This window comes from Eptatretus burgeri, chromosome 12 (assembly GCF_056783735.1).
Source record: "Eptatretus burgeri isolate ZD-2024b chromosome 12, Ebu_testis_v1, whole genome shotgun sequence".
Classification (NCBI taxonomy): domain Eukaryota; kingdom Metazoa; phylum Chordata; class Myxini; order Myxiniformes; family Myxinidae; genus Eptatretus; species Eptatretus burgeri.
In genome coordinates, this window is record NC_140972.1 from 60,773,929 (window position 1) to 60,794,577 (window position 20,649).

Below are 20,649 nucleotides of genomic sequence, written 5' to 3' on the forward strand. Positions count from 1 at the left end.
CGGTGTTATCGTCAACCTCGACGGTTCCGATTAGTTATTGGGCGTATTTAGCCCACGACCAACCCTTTACGTGAAGTAAGATGGAGATTCAATTAAAGAAAAGACGAAGCGAAACGGGAAAAAACAGTTCAACATAATTCACATTTATTCCGCGGCAAACGGAAAGCACACATATACAATTACAACAATTATGCACCAAAAGCAAATGCAACAAAATAAACACAATGCAGATCTACTACCGACTACGCGAGCACACGGCAGCACTTACACAGTTTTACTTTACAGACGGCGCCGACAACACATTTACTCCAAAGCAAAAGAAAAAGGGCCACCCTCTACGACTAGGGGGCAGACGTGGGCTGTGGGCGCGAGACCGCGTAGAGCCTACCCGTCTTGTGATGAGCCGCAAAATGGCGGCGATGCCCCGACTCCGCGCTCCTCCGTGGGCCTCGCTGGCACTGCCTGGAATGGGGTGGGAACGGGGCCCCCCTTTTCGCACTATCTCAGCGCGGGGGGGAAACAGGGGGGGTTGTTGATGCTCTGGGGAAAGAGGATAGCCTGGCTTGCTTGGGTCCCACGACGAGCGACTCCACTGCGCCCTCGACCGCGCTCCCAGCTTCTCCTCTCTGCAGCTCCCCGACAGACTCCGAACCCCGACAGACCGACTCTCCTCCAGACCCGTCTTGACTGCTGCTGCCACTCTTCGCCGCCGCCACAACTCGCCCGAGCCCGAAACAGAAACTCTCTACTCCAACTCGAGCCCGAAACAGAAACTCTTCTCTCACTCGAGCCCGAAACAGAAAGTCTTCTCTCACTCGAGCCCGAAACAGAAACTCTTCTCTCACTCGAGCCCGAAACAGAAACTCTTCTCTCACTCGAGCCCGAAACAGAAACTCTTCTCTCACTCAATTCGCCCTGCGCTCGGCGATTTATAGTCAGCAGGAGAAACCATATGCAGATTTTCGGATCAGGATCGGCTCGGTGGCGGAGCCACGCTCGCCCATTGGACGGAGGAAAAGTGGGCTTGAATCATTCCTGATCCTCGAATTTGCATATATCGATTCTACTCCGACGCGCCTGGAGGCGGGGCCAAATCGCCCCGCGCTCGCTGATAGGACGGAACAGAAGTGGGCGTGAATCATTCCTGATCCGACTTCCCCGGAAAGGCCGCTTTTTGCACCCGCTGCTCGGCGCGCGCCCTCTACGAGTCCAGGATCGGTGCCCACAAGCGGTGCGGGAATGGCGGCAGAAGGAGGAGAGGTGAAGGTGGTGGAGGGTTTATTGTGGTGGTCCCTGGCCACGGTGACGCTTGGAATGGCGGTGATGCGATGGTTGCGAGAGCGAGTTGTGACGGAAAAGGTCGTGGCTGTTGGTGTTGTTGTTGTTGTGAAGCGGCGTTGCGGTTGGTGGTTGTTGTGTGATGGTGGTTGAGACGTGGTTGGTTCAAAATAAAGATAGAACAGAAAAACGGCTATCTTGAAGGGTCGCAGCCCGAATGAATCACATTTATTCCCTCTAAACAACGGGTTTGGGCTAACTACACATATACTTACAGAGATATCTCACCTACGGGACCTGAATGGTGGTTTGCGAATTTCCTCAACCACAACACTATATACCTGTACATATGGACAGAAAATACAAAGAAAAAATGTTGTCTTTTCTTGGACTATTGTGAATATCTTATTCTGAAACGAGAAGGGCACTTGGGAGAGCGCATACCTCCGCCACGCAATGCCTGATCCACAAGAACATATCGAGCCCAATACATTTTTGAAATATCATGCAATACAGCACTATATCGTTTTTGCCCTATCTCTCAATGGTGAAGAATCACTTTGGAAATTCAATAATTCTCGTATTCGGATTCGGATCTTCACCAAAATCGAATCAATTCATCCTCGTCTCACACCCAACGTGTCCACCAAGTTTCGTCCGAATCCGTCCACCACTTTTGAGATATCGTACTATATACAGTCGTGACCAAAAAGATTGGCACCCTTGCACTTTTTTTCAAATAACACACAATTTTCTCCAAAAATAAGTTGAAATTGACAAAAGTATGTGGTTTCCACAATTCTGTGTTTCACTGTTAATATTCCAGAACCTTTGTTTTTGATTCAGAACTTAACATGTCCTCTTAAATCAGAGCATAAAAAGAAATGGCATTGACAAAATTATTGACACCCTCGACTTAATATTTGGTATCACAGCCTTTGGACAAAATAACTGCAGTCAAGCTCTTCATATAGCCATGAATGGGCATCATACACCTCCTAACTGCAGTTTGTCCCACTTTTCTTGTGCAAACTGCTCCCATATTTGAAGGGTGCCTTCTCCCAACTGCTGTTTTCAGATCTCCTCACAGGTGTTCAGTGGGATTTAAATCTGGACTCATTTCTGGCCACTTCAGAACAGTCCAGCATTTTGTCTTGAACCATGACTGGGTGCTTTTTTGAAGTGTGTTTGGGGTCATTGTCCTGCTGCAAGACCCATGACCTTTAACAGAGACCCAGCTTTCTGACACTGGGTTGAACATTGTGCACCAAGATGCCTTGGCAAACTCCTAATTTCATGATGCCTTGCACACATTCAAGGCACCCAGTGACAGAGGCAGCACAGCAACCCCAAAACATCACTGAACCTCCTCCATATTTGACTGTAGGGAAGGTGTTCTTTTCTTTGAAGGCTTCATTTTGTTTTCTGTAAACATGGAGATGATGTGCTTTACCAAAAAGCTCGAATTTGGTCTCATTTGTCCACAGGACATTCTCCCAGAAGGATTTTGGCTTGTTCAGGTGTGTTTTGGCAAACTCCAGTCGGGCTTTCTTATGTTCTCTCTCTCAACAAGTGGTCCTCCTGGGTCTCCTACCATGGAATCCCCTTTCATTGAGAAGGCAATGGATGGTGCGAGTTGAAACTGTTGTACCTTGTGTCTGAAGGTCAGCTTGAATCTGTTTAGCAGTTGATCGGGGTGGTTTCTCCACCATTCGAACAATCCTTCGCTGCAATCTTCCATCAAGTTTTCTCTTAGGGCCACTGCAGTGCCATGGACCTTCAACTTCCTGATAACATTGTGTCCAGTGGACACAGGAACATAAAGGTCTCTGGAGATGGACTTGTAGCCTTGAGATTGTCCGTGCTTGGCTACAATCTTGTGTCTGACCTCCTCAGACAATTCTCTGGTTTTCTTTCTTTTCTTCTGGCTCATTGCGGTACACACAGTGATAAAAAACAGCAGAGTGATTCTTTGTCTCGATTCAAACTAATTGAATGAGTGATTTTTATATTGCAGGCACCTGCAACTCACCACAGGTGAGTTCAATTCCAAAGTAAAGGTGAATAACCTGCTTGAAATCTAATTATTTCTCGCAACTTCTAAAAGGTGCCAATAATATTGTTACGGCTGTGGAAATTCACAGAACACCATAAAGGGTCCTTAGTTCAGTTCGATCAAAAAGTCTGTGTTCAGTTAGATTTCCCCACCGTTGTTTAATGGGTTTTATTTGTGTTCACCGGGCTGTGACCCTTTGAGATATGTTTTTCTTTCTCTATCGTTATTTTGAACCAACATATCTCGCCCACCATTACAACAACCACCACCAACTTCGCCACTACACCAGCCTGCAAACGCCATCCTCCACAGACCACGCTACAACCCTTTCCGCGTCGAAAGCCGTCCGAGGGTGCCAAGTAAAGGGACCAAGGAAGGAACTGCGATGACGTGTGGGTTTTTTACCGCCTTTTTTCTCCGAGGCTGGTGTGACGAGAAGGGCGAGGTGGCACGCTCGCGATTGGTGGATACGAGGAGTGAGGCGGTTGGAGTTGAGAAACGCCCCTTTTCGAGAAGCTTCTCGAAGGGAGGCGGAGCCGAAAACGGGGAGGGGTGAAGGGCGGAGCCCCAGGCTATATAAAGGGGACAGCCGTGAGCCTTGGTCTCCTCCTCTTCGTTGGCACTCTTCTCCTGGTCTGGTCTCTTCTCTTCGTTTTGCGCCCTTCTCTTGGTCTGGTCTTGTCTTGGTCTCTGGGTCTGTGGAGCGACCCGTACACCAGAGGCGTGGGTCGGTGGAGAGTCTGGGCGACGTACCAGAGACGCGGACGGGAGGCGTAGCTCTGCCGGCTGTGGGGCACGAACCTGCGTGTCCGTGGAGGAGAGTGCCAGAGAGAGCTCGCCGACCATTGAGGCACCTCGAGGGTGCAGGTAACCTGCTACGATCTCGCGGGACCCGTTTGGTCTCCCAGGTCCCGTGCCATAAAGACCCAAGTTGTCCAGCCTGACCCCCTTGTCTGTGAGGGGGTCTTTTCTTGTGTTTCTTTTGGGTTTTTGAATGAATGTTGTCGTGGCGCCATCTATTAAGTAAAACCTGTGTAAGTGATTGTGCATGTACATTCTCATTGTAGTCGATGGTAACGCTTTCTATTTGCCTTGCTTGTAAATACGTGCATGATTCCTTGCTTGTGTTGTGTGTAAGTAATAAATGTCCTTGTGTGAAATGTATCCCGTTCATTGCGTCCTCTATTCCCCATTGAAAATGCCATCTTGCATCGTGGAATAATTAGTTGGGTTTTAAACACCCGGTAAGGAGAATCGGATCCGTCGAGGTCGGCGATAATACCCGCTCGGTTATCGCTGTAGAACGGAACGGACCGCTTAAGCGGTTCATGTCCCAAGCCGACCTGCAGCGAGGTACGGCCCCTCAGTAGGTTCCCCGCGCGAGTACTTAGGTATTTCGATATTCAGCGAGTGACCCTATTTCGTGCGGGAGGATGCGGACTGGGCTGTGGTGAGGTTAAACCCCCACCCGTGACTGGTTCCTGGCGATAGTTCCAGGAGGGTCACAACTGAATTGTCCGTCCGGTGGGCGACGCGGTTGCGATTCGAGGTACGCGGCTGATCGCACGCCGGCGGGCGCGAATTTGTAACACTGGTGTCAGCGAGTGGGATACAAATTCTCCCATCTCCAAACTAAATTTGCGGGAATCGGCCCAAGGGTGCATGAAGCGACCCCTCCCCCCCCCCCCCGTTCCCATCAAATTCGAGCTATTAAAAAAATTCCACAAAATAAGATGGCTTTTCAAGGCGAACGGGTGCCAGGGTTATTGGAAAGTGATTTAGAAATGGTAGAATCCATGGCCCAGGACAGAATCCCCGAGCAGGACATTTCCGTGCAGGATGAATTTCCCCCACAAACGGACCCAGAGTCCGAAATGGGCGCAGCGGCGGCGGCCGCAAGTTTTTACACCCCCCCCTCCCTCCTCCGTCAAAATCCTTCCCCAGCCCCCGGCGGATCCGCGCCCGATAATGGCGAATCGACTGCCACGGGGTTAGCTGACGTAAGAGGGATGTCGGAAGCATTGATGGGAGCAGTGAACGGCATGAATAAGAAAATGGATGGAAATACGCAACAAATGAACGAAAAGGTGGATGAAAACGCACTCAAAATGGATGCAAATACGCAACAAATGAGCGAAATAAAAACAAATGTGTGCGGGATGAATAGCAAAATGAATGCGAATATGAAACAGGTGAAAAACGACATGAAAACAATACGGGGTGAGATGCAGCAAATAGGCCAAGGCCTGCAGGCAGGCATAATGGCAATTGCGGGGAGCGAAACGCGGGCAGTGGAGCTTAAAATAGCGCTGCCACGTGCTGGAGCGAACGAGCCGGGGGGGGGGGGGTGCAACGGCTGTCAGGCACGCAATGGAGGCGGGTGAAGACAGATTTGGGGGACGTGTTGGGCGAGAAGCGTAAAGGTGACGGTGACAGAGGGAAAAAGTAAAGGGGGTGACTGAGACATGTATGGCAAGACATGTGGAGACAGCAGAAATAATAGTTCAGACAATCGAGGTAATGGGTGATGAGGTGACTGAGTTGGCAGAGACATGGTAGATAAAGGGTGAATTGGACGGGGTTAAGGACGAGCACACACACGCGGGGGTAGTGGAGGATAATGGGGGTGAGCTCGCGGAATGTCTCGAGACCCGGTGCGAGCAGCTGGATAGCCTCCTCCAGGAACGAGGGGAGGGAATATGCACCCTTGAAGCGGTTCACGACCAGGTGGGTCCGGTCGAGCTTCACGGAGTAGGGGGGGGGCGAGTGCTGTTGACGGGTTCACGGAGAGCTTGGGGGGTATAGAGGCCCTGGAAACCCTTGGGGTGGCATGAATCCCCAGTGTGGTTACGAGTGTGGTTCCGGTGTGTGTGGTGTCAAAATGTGTGTATACGAGCGTGGTGAATAGCGTGCTGCAACGCACACATAGCGTGGGTGCAAGGGCGTGTGTGAGAGCGACCGCGTGTGTGACAGAGACCCCATGTGTGGATGAGACCCCGAGTGGGAGTGGAAACCCCTGTGTGAGTGGAACCACGTGTGCGAATGAAATGGTCCGCGTGAGTGAAGCACGGTGTGTGAGAGGGACAGCGTGTGTGAGGTCGCTGTATGAGAGGGAGATGACCGTAGGCATGCGGGAGAACGCAACCGCATGTCTGAGAGTCATGACTTGGTGTGTGAGGGTCGTGACACGCAGGTGCGCGTGGGTTGAATGGACACGGCGACAGATGGACCAAGGCCGAGTAGCGGCTGTAGCTGCATTGGGGACTGTGCCGGGTTTGCACGGCAGCGCGCGCGGGGTCTGTGCTATGCGCCGCACGAGGCCGCCACATGCGCACCTGCGGGAGTGAAACCCGGTCCATAAACGCACGCGGTGGATTAGCCGATCCCGCGGACGGACAGAAGGTAGGCTGGATACAGATTTGGACCGGACGGGTTCTCCAGGCGGGCGTGTGTGTGAAACTCTACGTCGCCTGCGCAGTGTGTTCTGTTCGCAGGGCGCACGACGCAGGTTACGGACAGGCAGAGCACATGTGCTTGCGTGGGGAACCCCTCAAAGTGCGAGGCTTGCTTTAATGTGCAAGGTGACGTCATGGCTGCACGTGTGGTTGGAATCCGGCAGGAGGGTGAATCCCTGCCGGATGGTGCCGTCCAAGAGGGACGAGGTACAAGGTGCGCGAGCAGCTGCCATGACGTCAAGAGCAAGCTGCAAGGAGCGCAGACTGTGAATTGCCGCGCTGTTGCACAGGCTGTGAGTTGCCGCGCTGGTGCTGCGCAATTAAAAAAAAAAATTTGAGAAAAGCAAGCCTCACTTTCGGGTAAACAGGATTCCCATGCAAGGGGTGGAAGACCCCCTTGGCTGGGCATAGGATGGAACTAGTTAGGGGGAAGGGTTAGCATAGCTCGACCGGCTTCATGGGGCAGGGGGAAGTCCTCATGGGGCCCGTGGAATGGATGAGCTCGAGGGATTTTAGTTCAGATTTAGAATGGGGAGAAATGGATTTATTTTGGATTTGGAGACAGTGACGACTTTGAGTGAATAGGGGGGACGTAGCTTAGCTACGTAGATTAAAAGGAACGTGCTGTAGTGTAAGGGACGACGAGGGAGCATGAGGTAGTTGGGGGATTTAGTCAGAAGAATGGCAGTGATCAGCGATGGAGTGAAATGGAATGGAAAAGTGGAAACTTGATGAGTGAGTGAGGCCAGCGGGCCTGAGTGAGTGGAGTGAATGTGGAATGCATGGTGCGATGAGTGATTGGGGTGAGGAGTGATTCCCGCCCAAGGGACCCCGGGGTCAGAATAAAGCGAGTTTAGGGGGTTAGTCAAATTGACAAAATGGAGGTCATTTTGCTGTTGGTGGGAGTGTCGGCTCGAAACCCATTTGGAGGGGTGCAGGAGCCCTGTTTACAGGCTGGGAGCATGGCTGCGAATGGTGAGTATCACTTAATGGGTACCCCGGGCACCGGGCTAGTCGGCCGCGGTCGGCCAAGGGTTCATGGGGGGCCGGGATAGTGTAGTGGGCACGGGTGACCCACATGATGGGGGGCCCAGAGTGCCATATGCCACGGGGGGGGCAGTGTACTGGGCACGGGCGACCCTCGGAAAAGGACCCGGGGCGCCAACACGCCACGGGGGCATCGATGGGGAGTCGCCAGAGCAGTCACTCCCCGGTGTTTAGGGAGCTGGTAGGCTCGGAGGCAGTGTAGTGCCCGGGGGTGCCATTGTTGGAGAATCGGCAGAGGGTAGTTCCTGCCAAGGGAGCTACGCGTCCCAGCCACAAAACCATGCAAGGGCATGAGGGAAAATTGGAGGGCAAGGCCCGAAATTTGAGAGGAGACCAACACAGGCGACGGGAACCTTGGTTGTTAGAACCGATAGTTTAAGCGAGAGGCGCTTGTTGAAAGCCCCAGGGTAGTTTAAGGAATAAATGTTAGGGTAGATTAGGAAGTGTACCCATCCGCACCATCCATCCCTTCGCTCTCGTTGTGGGTCGCTGGACCCACCTTGGGTTGAGATCGCTGAGATCTGAGGAGGCCATGCTGAGGCTTGGATTGGGCCTCGACACAGGACGCAAGCTCTCCCTTATTCCCCTCCAGGAAGGGAACGTAGGGGTTCGGAGTAGGCTCGGTGACGTGATAGGTTAGCCAAACTAAGACTGTAAAGGGGGTTAGGAGACTAATTATAGTGGGGAAGTAAAAATAAAAATAAAACAAAAAAATAAGTTGGGGCTAAATTTGTTTTGTTTGCAAACTAAGGGAGTGGGTATGGACAGAGACAGGCAAAGGCGATAGGTTGGGAGGGAGACAGTAGGGTAGGTCCGAGCCCGCCTTCCGAGTGGCCAGCACCACCGCACTCCCTCCACCAACCTCCATTTCAAGGCAAAGGCTGGCCAACTTCATCTGCTGGCTGTTTACTACAAGGCCTGTGCCGGTCGTTCATCTGCTGGCTGTTGCTGCAAGGCCTGTGCCGGTCGGATCATCTGCCGGCTGTTTTGCTACAACGGCCTTGTCTTGCCTTGCCATGCCTTGCCTGCTTGCCTATGCCATGACCCCATGCCTGCTGCCCTGTTGCATTTGCCCCTGTTCATTGCCATGTGCGCCAGGATCATCGCGCGTGCTGCAGGGACTGCCCTGTAGGCAGCCGCATCACGGGACCGCATTGGCGGCCCGTGCAACGTTTGTTTGCTGCGTCAGATCGTCGTGTGTACTCAGGGACTTCCCTGTAGGCAGCCGCATCACGGACCGCATTGGCGGCCCGTGCAACGTTGTTTGCTGCGTCAGATTGTCGCGCGTACTGCAGGGACTGCCCTGTAGGCAGCCGCAACACGGGACCGCATTGGCGGCCCGTGCACCGCTTGTGTTCACTGCGCTCATTTCACGGGGGAGGCCTAGGACTGCGTGTGAGCAGCCGGCCACGTTCCCTGTCACCTGCATTGGTTCATGAGCCAGAGACTGCATGTGAGCAGCCTGACTCCCTGCTTTTTCCCACAGAGTCCATCGATCCTGGGACATGGTGTAGTACACAATTATAAGGTTAAGGATAAGTTGGAATTGTAAATGAGTTGCTTGCCCCCTGCATGTGTGTCTTAGCGCCGGCAATTTATTTAAGTCGTCTGTATGAGTGGGTTTGTTTAGTAAGTTACTCAGCCCGTAGGTTATTTATTTTTGGGACATGAATACCTTGAATGTCGCACTCAGGGTTCCAAAGGTATATCATACTTGGGGAAAACTACACATGATGGCACACGAAAATTCGACGACTCAGGACGAGTCTGTAAAAAGGGGAGGGGGTAGTGTTACGGCTGTGGAAATTCGCAGAACACCATAAAGGGTCCTTAGTTCAGTTAGATCGATAAGTCTGTGTTCAGTTAGATTTCCCCACCATTGTTTAATGGGGTTTATTCGTGTTCACCGGGCTGTGACCCTTTGAGATATGTGTTTTTCTTTCTCTACCGTTATTTTGAACCGACATATCTCGCCCACCATTACAACAACCACCACCAACTTCGCCACTACGCCAGCCTGCAAACGCCATCCTCCACAGACCACGCTATGACCCTTTCCAGGTCGAAAGCCGTCCGAGGGCACCAAGTAAAGGGACCAAGGAAGGAACTGCGATGACGTGTGGGTTTTTTACCGCCTTTTTTCTCCGAGGCTGGTGTGACGAGAAGGGCGAGATGGCTCGCTCGCGATTGGTGGATACGAGGAGTGATGCGGTCGGAGTTTAGAAACGCCCCTTTTCAAGAAGCTTCTCGAAGGGAGGCGGAGCCGAAAATGGGGAGGGGCGAAGGGCGGAGCCCCAGGCTATATAAGGCGGACAGCCGCGAGCCTTGGTCTCCTCCTCTTCGTTGGCGCTCTTCTCCTGGTCTGGTCTCCTCTCTTCGTTTTGCGCCCTTCTCTTGGTCTAGTCTTGTCTTGGTCTCTTGGTCTCTTGGTCTCTGGGTCTGTGGAGCGACCCATACACCAGAGGCGTGGGTCGGTGGAGAGTCCGGGCGACGTACTGGAGACGCGGACGGAAGGCGTAGCTCTGCGGGCTGTGGGGCGCGAACCTGCGCGTCTGTGGAGGAGAGTGCCAGAGAGAGCTCACCGACCATCGAGGCACCTCGAGGGTGCAGGTTACCTGCTACGGTCTCGCAGGATCCGTTCGGTCTCCCAGGTCCCGTGCCATAAAGACCCAAGTTGTCCAGCCTGACCCCCTTGTCTGTGAGGGGGTCTTTTCTTGTGTTTCTTTTGGGTTTTTGAATGAATGTTGTCGTGGCGCCATCTGTTAAGTAAAACCTGTGTAAGTGACTGTGCATGTACATTCTCATTGAAGTCAGTGGTAACGCTTTCTATTTGCCTTGCTTGTAAATACGTGCATGATTCCTTGCTTGTGTTGTGTATAAGTAATAAATGTCCTTGTGTGAAATGTATCCCGTTCGTTGCATCCTCTATTCCCCATTGAAAATGCCATCTTGCACCGTGGAATAATTAGTTGGGTTTTAAACACCCGGTAAGGAGAATCGGATCCGTCGAGGTCGGCGATAATACCCGCTCGGTTATCGCTGTAGAACGGAACGGACCGCTTAAGCGGTTCGTGTCCCAAGCCGACCTGCGGCGAGGTACGGCCCCTCAGTAGGTTATCCGCGCGAGTACTTAGGTATTTCGATATTCAGCGAGTGACCCTATTTGGTGCGGGTGGAATGCGGACTGGGCTGTGGTGAGGTTAAACCCCCACCCGTGACTGGTTCCTGGCGATAGTTCTAGGAGGGTCATGACTGAATTGTCCGTCCGGTGGGCGACGCGGTTGCGATTAGAGGGACGCGGCCGATCGCACGCCGGCGAATTCGTAACAATATTGTCCTGGCCATTTTCAGATTTCTGTGTGAATAAGCGAAGATTTAGGGGTTTTCTCAACTTCTTTTTGTTTTGTTCTACTGCAAACCAAAGAAATACATTTGTGGAGGCAAAAAGATTTTTATATTTCAACAATTTTCTGGAAAAAATGGTGCATTATTTGAAAAAAGTGCAAGGGTGCCAATATTTTTGGCCATGACTATCGTTTTTGGCCCGATCTCTCAATGGTGAAGAATCACTTTAAAATTCTAGTAGTCGGATCCGGAACCGAATCTTCACCAAAATCCAATCATTTCGTCCTTGTCACACACCCAACCTGTCCACAAAATTTCATCCGGATCCGTTCACAACTTTTTGAGATATCCTGTACACAAACAGTCAAACAGACAGAAACGTGTTTCAACATAACCTCCTTCACCTTCGGTGGTGGAGGTAATAATGCTCACAATCACACATGCACTCAAACACGTACTCACAATCTTACACACAATGGCACACAGATTCACAATCATACTCGCAATCACACACACACACAAAAATCACAATCACGCACACGCAATCACACTCACGATCACACAATCACACCCATACTCATAATTACACTTTCACTCATAATGACACTCATAATCACTTACACACAGTCACACTCATAATCGTACCCATAATCACAAAATAATACACACAACCGCACTCACACTCATGATCACACAATCACACCCACACTTAAAATCACACTTACACTGATAATCCTACTCATTATCTCTCACACAAACGCATATACACACACACACACACACACACACACACACACACACACACACACACACACACACACACACACACACTCACACTCATGATCACATAATCACACCCACACTTAAAATCACACTTACACTGATAATTAACAGTGTAAGTGTGATTTTAAGTGTGGGTGTGATTATGTGATCATGAGTGTGAGTGTGTGTGTGTGATCATGAGTGTGAGTGTGTGTGTGTGTGTGTGTGTGTGTGTGTGTGTGTGTGTGTGTGTGTGTGTGTGTGTGTGTGTGAGAGAGAGATAATGAGAAGGATTATAATCCTTCTCATTATCTCTCACACACACACACACACACACACACACACACACACACACACTCACACTCATGATCACATAATCACACCCACACTTAAAATCACACTTACACTGATAATCCTTCTCATTACTATCCTCACACACACACACACACACACACACACACACACACACACACACACACACACACACACACACACACACACACACTCACACTCATGTTCACACAATCACACCCACACTTAAAATCACACTGACACTGATAATCCTTCTCATTATCTCTCTCACACACACACACACACACACACACACACACACACACACACACACACACACACACACACACACACACACACACACACTCACACTCACACTCACACTCACACTCACACTCACACTCATGATCACATAATCACACCCACACTTAAAATCACACTTACACTGATAATCCTTCTCATTATCTCTCTCACACACACACACACACACACACACACACACACACACACACACACACACACACACACACACACACACACACACACACACACACACACACACACACACACACACACACACACACACACGCTCCAATTACCGTTGCTTGATATTTTGAACGGGGCCTTTATAAGCACACTTGATGTGCTGTTAATCAAATTACTAAGAAAGCAACAAACAATACCAATTACAAAAACAATTTGCTGAAAGTTCAAAGACAATTCCACAACGTTGTGCTCAACCACCCTTCAACCCATGAAGGTGCAGTATTTCGATTGGAATGCGTGGAGGTGGAAATGTTGCGCTCTGCTGGAATTCCAGGCATTTTCGCCGTTCTCTCCTCGACCACATTGAAGGACAAGCCGACATTCACAAAGACACGGGTGGCACGCAGGGCCCGATTGCTTTCCGTCTGGATTCCGCAGACAACAGGGAAAGCGCACTCAATGCAGGGTGAGTTCAGTTAGTCGCCTTCTCTATCTGTCCCAGTTCCCTCGACAGTGTGAATTTCGCACCATTTCAGCCAGCAGCCACCAAGACAACATGGCTGCCATGCTTTACAGCACGTTCTGTCTATTCTGGGTCAATGAGACGATTTTGCAGACACGATTGCTGTCAGGAGGTCAACGATAAGTCATGTGAACATGTGAAACATTCAATGCTGAAGCAGCTCTCTTTCTCTTTCTGTTTCTCGCCTTCCTTTTTGTGATGTTGACGTTCTGAGTATGTCAGAAGGTCAAAGTATCACATTTTCCTGCTTTTTTTTTTCATTCTTTTCAAACAAACCACTCTTGCAGTTGTTTGTGGACATTAAATATCCCACGGAACATTTTTTTTAGAAATAGAAGGCAGAAATAGTCTGACAAGATGGTGCAGACTTAGCACACCTGCCTCTGACTTATCTGAGGAACCCCCTCATTGGGCCAGGTTAAAGTGCAAAGTATCCCCTCTGTCTCTACACCGGAGGAAGTCATTTTGCCCAACAAACCAGTGCCGTGGTTGCTAACCTATGGTTGTTTGTCCGTGCTCTATCTTTTTTAAATGCTGAGCTTCAAGCAAGGTAGCAGAACTTACCATTTAAATGTCTTTGGTATGACTCGGCCGGAGTCAGGTTTGAACATCCGACCTCCCAGACTCAGAGCAGGCGCTCTAACCATTACGCCACTGAGTCTGGTTTAATCAAATTCCTGTCGACCAATATCTTGAGCATGTGAATGAAATGGGAATGGAAGCTGAAGGACTGGTGGGTAGCACCTGCACTGACATTGCCCAAGATGGTGGGAGTCTGACGTACAATGAAAGGGTGTCATTTGTTCAAGATGCTTCCACCATATATGACTTATTAGCAGAGGCAGAAGGTGGCAGATGCGGTCACAAGGATTGTGGTTCCACTTGACTGAAGTGTGACGATGATGATGTCCTGAAGTTGAAGACACAATTTGATCAATTAGATCAAGAAACATCTGAACAGGTCAACATGACAACTGGTGATGTAGCTTCCACCCGATGATGTGGAGGCAGATGTAGAAAAAGCAACGGAACTGCGGGAAACAAATTACGACACAAGTTGTGACTGGCAAAATAAATAGTTGCTCATTCCAACAAAGAACTAGCAGTCTGCATTGGTGGTACATAAGAATAAAAAACACAAGAATAAAATGGTTAAAGTAACTTGCTGTAAAAGACCACAAAGTGCTGACGTTTTGGCCTTTATCCTTTGGCAGCGCAACTCACAGACTGATTAAAAGGGCGACCAAGCTGTATTGCAGCATCTTAACAAAGGAGTCAAAATCATTTGCTTCACTGCATGAAATTTCGTCATCACAAGGTAAACAGAAATGTCCCACGTTCAAAGTTGACTGTGACATATTTTGAAGAGTAGTGTGCTATTGAAGCCATCATGGATGTTGATGTACAGGGTGTCCCAAAAGTCACCTTGGGATTTAGAAACTAAATAACATTTCTGTTTTTAAATAATTTATGATTATTTTTATACCAAAAGAAAATTTACAAAATGGAGATAAAGTTGCTTTAATTATGAAAAATGATGCAGCTTAGATGTCCTCCATTTTCAGCTTCGCAGAGACAGCATTTTCCATAACAGCGGACAATAACTCTGGCTGCAGCCCTCGAATTTCGGCACAGATGTTGTCCTTCAGCTGCTGAATTGTATGGGGCTTATTGATGTGTACATGCTCCTTTTGGTAACCCCAAAGAAAATAGTCGGGAGGCGTCAAATCAGGAGAACGTTATGGGCAAGAAATTGCTGAATTTTGCGAAATTATTCAGTGTCCATGCTCTTTGGGTGAGAATAATTGATCGATGAAATTTAAAATAAAATTCCACGATTTTGATTCTTTGTTCAGTTGTGAATTTTTCCATGCGATATTTCCAAATGTTAATCTAAAATCTGAAAAGAAAAGAAAAACAAATTATTAAAAAACAGAAATGTTATTTAATTTCTATATCCCGAGGTGACTTTTGGGACACCCTGTAGATTAAAAAAAAAATGCAGCAGCAGCTTTCCCAAGTTCCATTGTCTCTAGCTACAATAGTCAGAAAGTTGAAAGTTACGGACAAGGTATAGCTAGGAGCTGTACTGTAAGCAACCACCTGCTAATTACCTGAGCATCCAGCTGCTAATTAATTGGATACACACATGTAGAATAATTGATGGGATGGCACTAGTTCAATCCATTGGGAAGCTTACTGGTGCTTTCATCTTTGGTTGATATACTCATAAGGGCTGTCAACTCCATTTGTATGCATGACTGCTAATGGATCCATGTGGTATTAGCAGATACAAGGAACAGTCAATCAAAAGTGGAACGAGAGTTTGGCATGCTGGAGGCCACAGGCCAGCTATGAAGGTTATTGGCAGCCACGACATCAAGTTACCCCGAAACTGGAATAGATTCATTGATCTCAGCGAGAACAAGGCCAAGCTGTCTCGTTTCACTACAAGTTAACTCTCTCAATTTAATCTCCCAGTGGAAGAATGCATTGGTGGGGCACTTAGTTATTGGTGGGTTTTATGAAACAGATCGCTCTTTCTCAATCGTCCGACACCTCACTTCTTCACATGAAGAAGCTGACATCAGTATTATCCTCCATGTCATTGATGCTTATGCCTCAGGATATCAAGTTATGGCCATTTTCTGTGACCTTGATATCCTGGAACTCCTTGTTGCATTCTATCCATATGTGACCAGTGAGTTGTGGACGAAGGCAGGAATAGCCAGAAAGCCCATGTTCATTGCAATTCACAAGAGTGAATACAGTGAGGACGTCCTTCCCAGTCTGTTAGCTTTTCATCCCTCAAATTCACGTAAGCCCAGCAGGGTTGACCAGGTGGGGTTCTGAGGTTGGCAAAATGAGTACAAGCTTGCTGGGATGATTGAGCCATTCGAGTATCCTGTGTTGGAGTGGTGACCTGTCCAGGATTGTGCCCAAATAGCCCAGGAGACTGCTTCGGCAGCCCTGACACTACAGAGGATGGTCCCAACGGAATGGAATTAGTGATGTGTTTTTTTTTCTATAAAGTACATACCATTGGAACGTGAGTACATCTCGAGAGTGCGTATGATTGGAAGGTGAATATGTCTATAATATAAATACAATTGGAACGTGAATCAATACAACAAAACCGAAAATGTTTGAATTTGTCCACTGTATGAACATAAACTACGTCATCAATGCATCGTTTACAAACGTACGTCTTCAATTAACGTCACACAAAATACACCACGCAAACAACACACAAAACAAGTCCTTTCTTGGGTCCGCAATCTCTGATTGCTCTTTGCAGTTTCCTGTTTTGTTTTGTTTTGACTGTTTAAAATGTCACCCTTATACACTGCCTTCAGAAAGTATTCACTCCCCTTTACTCTTGTCACATTTTGTTGTGTTACAGCTTGAATTTAAAATTGATTAAATTTGATGGGTTTTTTTTTTGTCCCCGATCTACACAAAATTCCCCATAATGACAAAGACAAAACTTGTTTTTAGAAATTTTTACAAATTAATTTGAGATGAAAAGATGAAATATCTTGCATCAATAAGTGTTCAACTTCCTGAGTCAATACTTTTTAGAAGTGCCTTTGGTAGTGATTACAGCTTCGAGTCTTCTTGGGTATGTCTGTATCACCTTTGCACATCTGGATTTGTGGATTTTCTCCCATTCTTCCTTGAAGATTTTCTCAAGCTCTGTCAAGTTGGATTGGGAGCGTCGGTGAACAGCAATCTTCAAGTGTTTCCACGGATTCTTAATGGGATTCAAGTCTGCGCTTCGGCTGAGCCACTGAAGGGCTTTCACATTGTTCTTTTGAAGCCATTCCAGTGTTGCTTTGGCTGTATGCTTGGGGTCATTGTCCTGTTGGAATGTAAATCTTTGCCACAGTTTAAGGTCTTTCTCACTCTGAAGCAGCTTCTCCTCAAGGATTTGCCTGTATTTGGCTCCAGTCATTGTTCCCTCGATCCTTAAAAGTCTCGCAGTCCCTGCCGTTGAAAAGCATCCCCATAGCATGATGCTGCCACGACCATGCTTCCTGAGACGGATGGTGTTAGATGGGCGATGATCTGAACTTGGTTTCCGCCAGATGTAGCGCTTTGCATTCAGTCCAAAGAGTTCAATTTTCATCTCATCAGACCACAGAATATTTTGTCTCATGCTCTCAGTCTTTCACGTGCCTTTTTGCAAACTCCAGGTGTGCTGCCATGTGCCTTTTCCTGAGGAGTGGCTTCCCTCCATATGGCCACTCTCCCAAAAAGCTTAGATTTGTGAAGTGTGCAGAGATTGTTCTCCCATCTCAGTCAAGTAACTCTGTAGTTCTATTGTAGTGGTCATTGGGTTCTTGGTCACCTCCCTGGCCAAGGTCCTTCTTGCCCAGTTGCTCAGTTTGGTCAGACAGCCAGCTCGATGAAGAGTCTGGGTAGTTCAATATTCTTTCCATTTCCTAATGATGGAGCTCACTGTGATCTTGGGAACTTTCAACACTATAAATTGTTTTATACCCTTCCCCAGATCTAAGCCTCCTCACAGTCCTATCTTGGAGTTCTACGGACAGTTCCTTGGACTTTGTGGAGTCGTTTATTCTCTGTCATGTACTGTCAACTGTGGGACCTGATATAGGAAGGTGTGTTTCTTTCTAAATCATGTCCAGTCAATTGAATTGGCCACAGGTGGACTCCAATCTAGTTGTAGGGACATCTCAAGGATGATGAAAGGAAATTGGATGCACCTGAGATAATTTTAGTGTCGTAACAAAGAGGTTGAATACTTAATGATGCAAGACATTTGAGCTTTTCGTTTTGAATTTATTTGTAAAAATTTCTAAAAACATGTTTTCACTTTCTCATTGTGGGGTATTTTGTGTATGTCGGAGCCAATTTTTTATTTTTTAATTTAATCCCATTTTTAATTCAGGCTGTAACAACGAAATGTGACAAAAGTCAACTGTGTGAATACTTTCTGAAGGCCCTGCAAATTAATGACTGACAACAGATACGATCTCAGGTTGCAGAAGTGCCAGTGCCTTTAATCCAAGCGTGTAAAACGGGGACAAATGTAAAAAGGGTTTCGGAAAGAATAGCTGATTGGATGAAAAAAAAATTAGGAAAGGTGAAGTGATTCATCAGTCACTCTTGTCAGTAGGTATATGTATATATATATATATATATATATATATATATATATATATATATATATATATGTATATATATATATATATATATATATGTTCCCGAAATACAGCCAAAACGGTACACGATAATGCAAAAATTTTCGGCCCAGCTTACTCACCATTCTCCTGCGGTGTGCAGTATCAAGTTTCGTTCAAATCGGGCAACGAAAAAAATTATAAAAAAAAAAATTCCCGATTCAGTCAAGTACTCCAGGAGAATTTGATCAATGCAAACAACCTCAGCAGTATAGTTCGCTGGAGCTATCTTTTTGTTTTTCTTGAAATGATTTTTTTCATCAACCGCTGTCACACCGGGTTCACGGTTCGTCTAATGTAAGATTAAAAATGGAAAGGCTTGGATGTAAATGTTTTTAAAACCACAAAGGATCTTAAAAAAAAAAATGTGAATAAACGACAACACCAACAACAACAACGGTGGCTTTCACGATCGCTTGAGGAAGTGGCTCAAAATTCATTTTCCAAGCTGTTTGGGTTCAAACGACGATGGTGACTGTTGAGTAACCTTTTTAAACTGATTTATACACGTTGAGGTTTACAGTATATGTATAGTATATGAAGGTTGAGGTTTATTCGGTGTTAACTTTGGTCCATGGAGTGAGCGTGTACTCGTCGGGTGTCCATTGGGTTTTGATGTTTTATTTTACAAGTGCGCTGTTAGGGTTAAGTTAGTGTGCGGACAATGCCCATTGTTCCTGATAAGTATTTATTTAATTCCAACGTTTTTTGTGTGTACTTGGAGCCGTTGTAGTTTCTGTTTGTGTTTCTACTTTAAATTCCTTAAAAAGAAACCCCCCCAAAAAAAACTAAGGTCAAAGGTCGGACGTCATGGATCGACACGCACGTCCAGATTTTGTCGAACATTATGACGTTTGTATCTTCCTGTTTCGTTCTTATTTGAAACTTTTGAACGACTTCTGTAATATTGTCACGAAACGTGGCTCTGACTCATAACGTCGCGTTTAAACGACTTTTACAATCTCCGATGGAAGGTCCGGTTAGTAAATGGCGAAAGGAAATGTGAACATCTAAAAATGGGTTTTAAATTAAAACAACTTGATCTGTCGGAGGGGGTGGGGGGCATGCTCGCGCTCGCGCTCCCCCTCCCCCTCCCCCTCCTCCTCCTCCTCGAGTTCCCCTCCCCGGACCTCTCTTCCCCTACACAATCATGTTTGGCTCTCTGGCGCGTCCGCTGCTCCGTGTGGCCAACGGTGTGCGGCACGTACGGGACGTGCATACCTCTCTCTCAAACCTCCGAACAAAGGTCGTTAAATTCACCTGGACTTTGTAACTTCGCTTTGATTAAAAATCATCGTTGTGACTGAAATGCCCCGTGGTACAGTGGACTGCGCGGCCTTTACACGGCGCCACGCTGCCGGTACAGTGCCTTATTCTGCCGGCACAGCGCTTTATGTTGTCGGCACTCCTGTACGGTGTCTTATTCTGCCGGTACAGCGCCTTATGCTGCCAGCGCTCCGGTGCAGTGTCTTATTCTGCCTGTACAGTGTCTTATTCTGCCGGTACAGTGTCTTATTCTGCCGGTGTATTGCCTTATGCTGCCTGTATAGTGCGATCTCTGCGGACTGTGCTGTCATTCGGCCGGTTTTATACCGATCAGTCAGCTTTTCTGCTGGTTTGTCCTTTGTCCGAAACTGATACAACACCGGACACCTTCAGCATTGAAGAAGCACAAATGAACGTTTTATATATATATATATATATATATATATATATATATATATATATATATATATATATATATATATATATATATATATATACTAGTATGTCCCCGTAAAAAAAATAAATAAATAAAAAAATATTCAAACCGCGAGCAACAAACAACAACCACACAGGCCGTTTCTTCGCTCTCGAGTGCCCATACGTGCGTGGCCCGGAAGTTCGAATATTATTCGCAGTTACAATTATTCGCAATTTCGTTTTAATACCCAATTATTCAATTAGCGCCAACGTATTTTACCTTTTCGCAATGTCGTGGCAAGGAAAAACAAAAAGAGAAGAGAGAGAAAAAAATTTTACTTCCTGGTTCGGAGCATACCAGCTCGCTCTGATGTTACCGAAATTTATACACCGTCTAATATGAAAACGATCATAACTTGGGCCATTGTGTTTATCAATAAATGCGCATAAGAAATCGAGAAATTATTAGAATACACGAAGTCATCATTATCTGGAAGTCCGTACGTTGTAACCCGT

At 47.4% G+C, this 20,649-nt stretch overlaps 1 protein-coding gene across 10 annotated transcripts in view; it reads left to right on the forward strand.

Moving 5' to 3' along the window:
• LAP3 (leucine aminopeptidase 3) overlaps nt 1–20,649 on the forward strand; it is a 110,573-nt gene that overhangs the window by 51,710 nt on the left and 38,214 nt on the right. The window contains exon 1 of one of the 10 annotated variants that reach the window (XM_085848181.1): nt 14,526–14,561. The exons of 6 other annotated variants lie outside the window; for them this stretch is intronic. In XM_085848181.1, the coding sequence (XP_085704307.1) occupies nt 14,541–14,561 (21 nt within the window). In that variant the 5' untranslated portion in view covers nt 14,526–14,540. Of the gene's footprint in view, nt 1–14,525; nt 14,562–18,796; nt 18,928–19,549; nt 19,697–20,649 lie in introns of those variants that run through there. 3 more of the 10 variants (XM_085848182.1, XM_085848183.1, XM_085848175.1) reach the window with 3 other exon arrangements.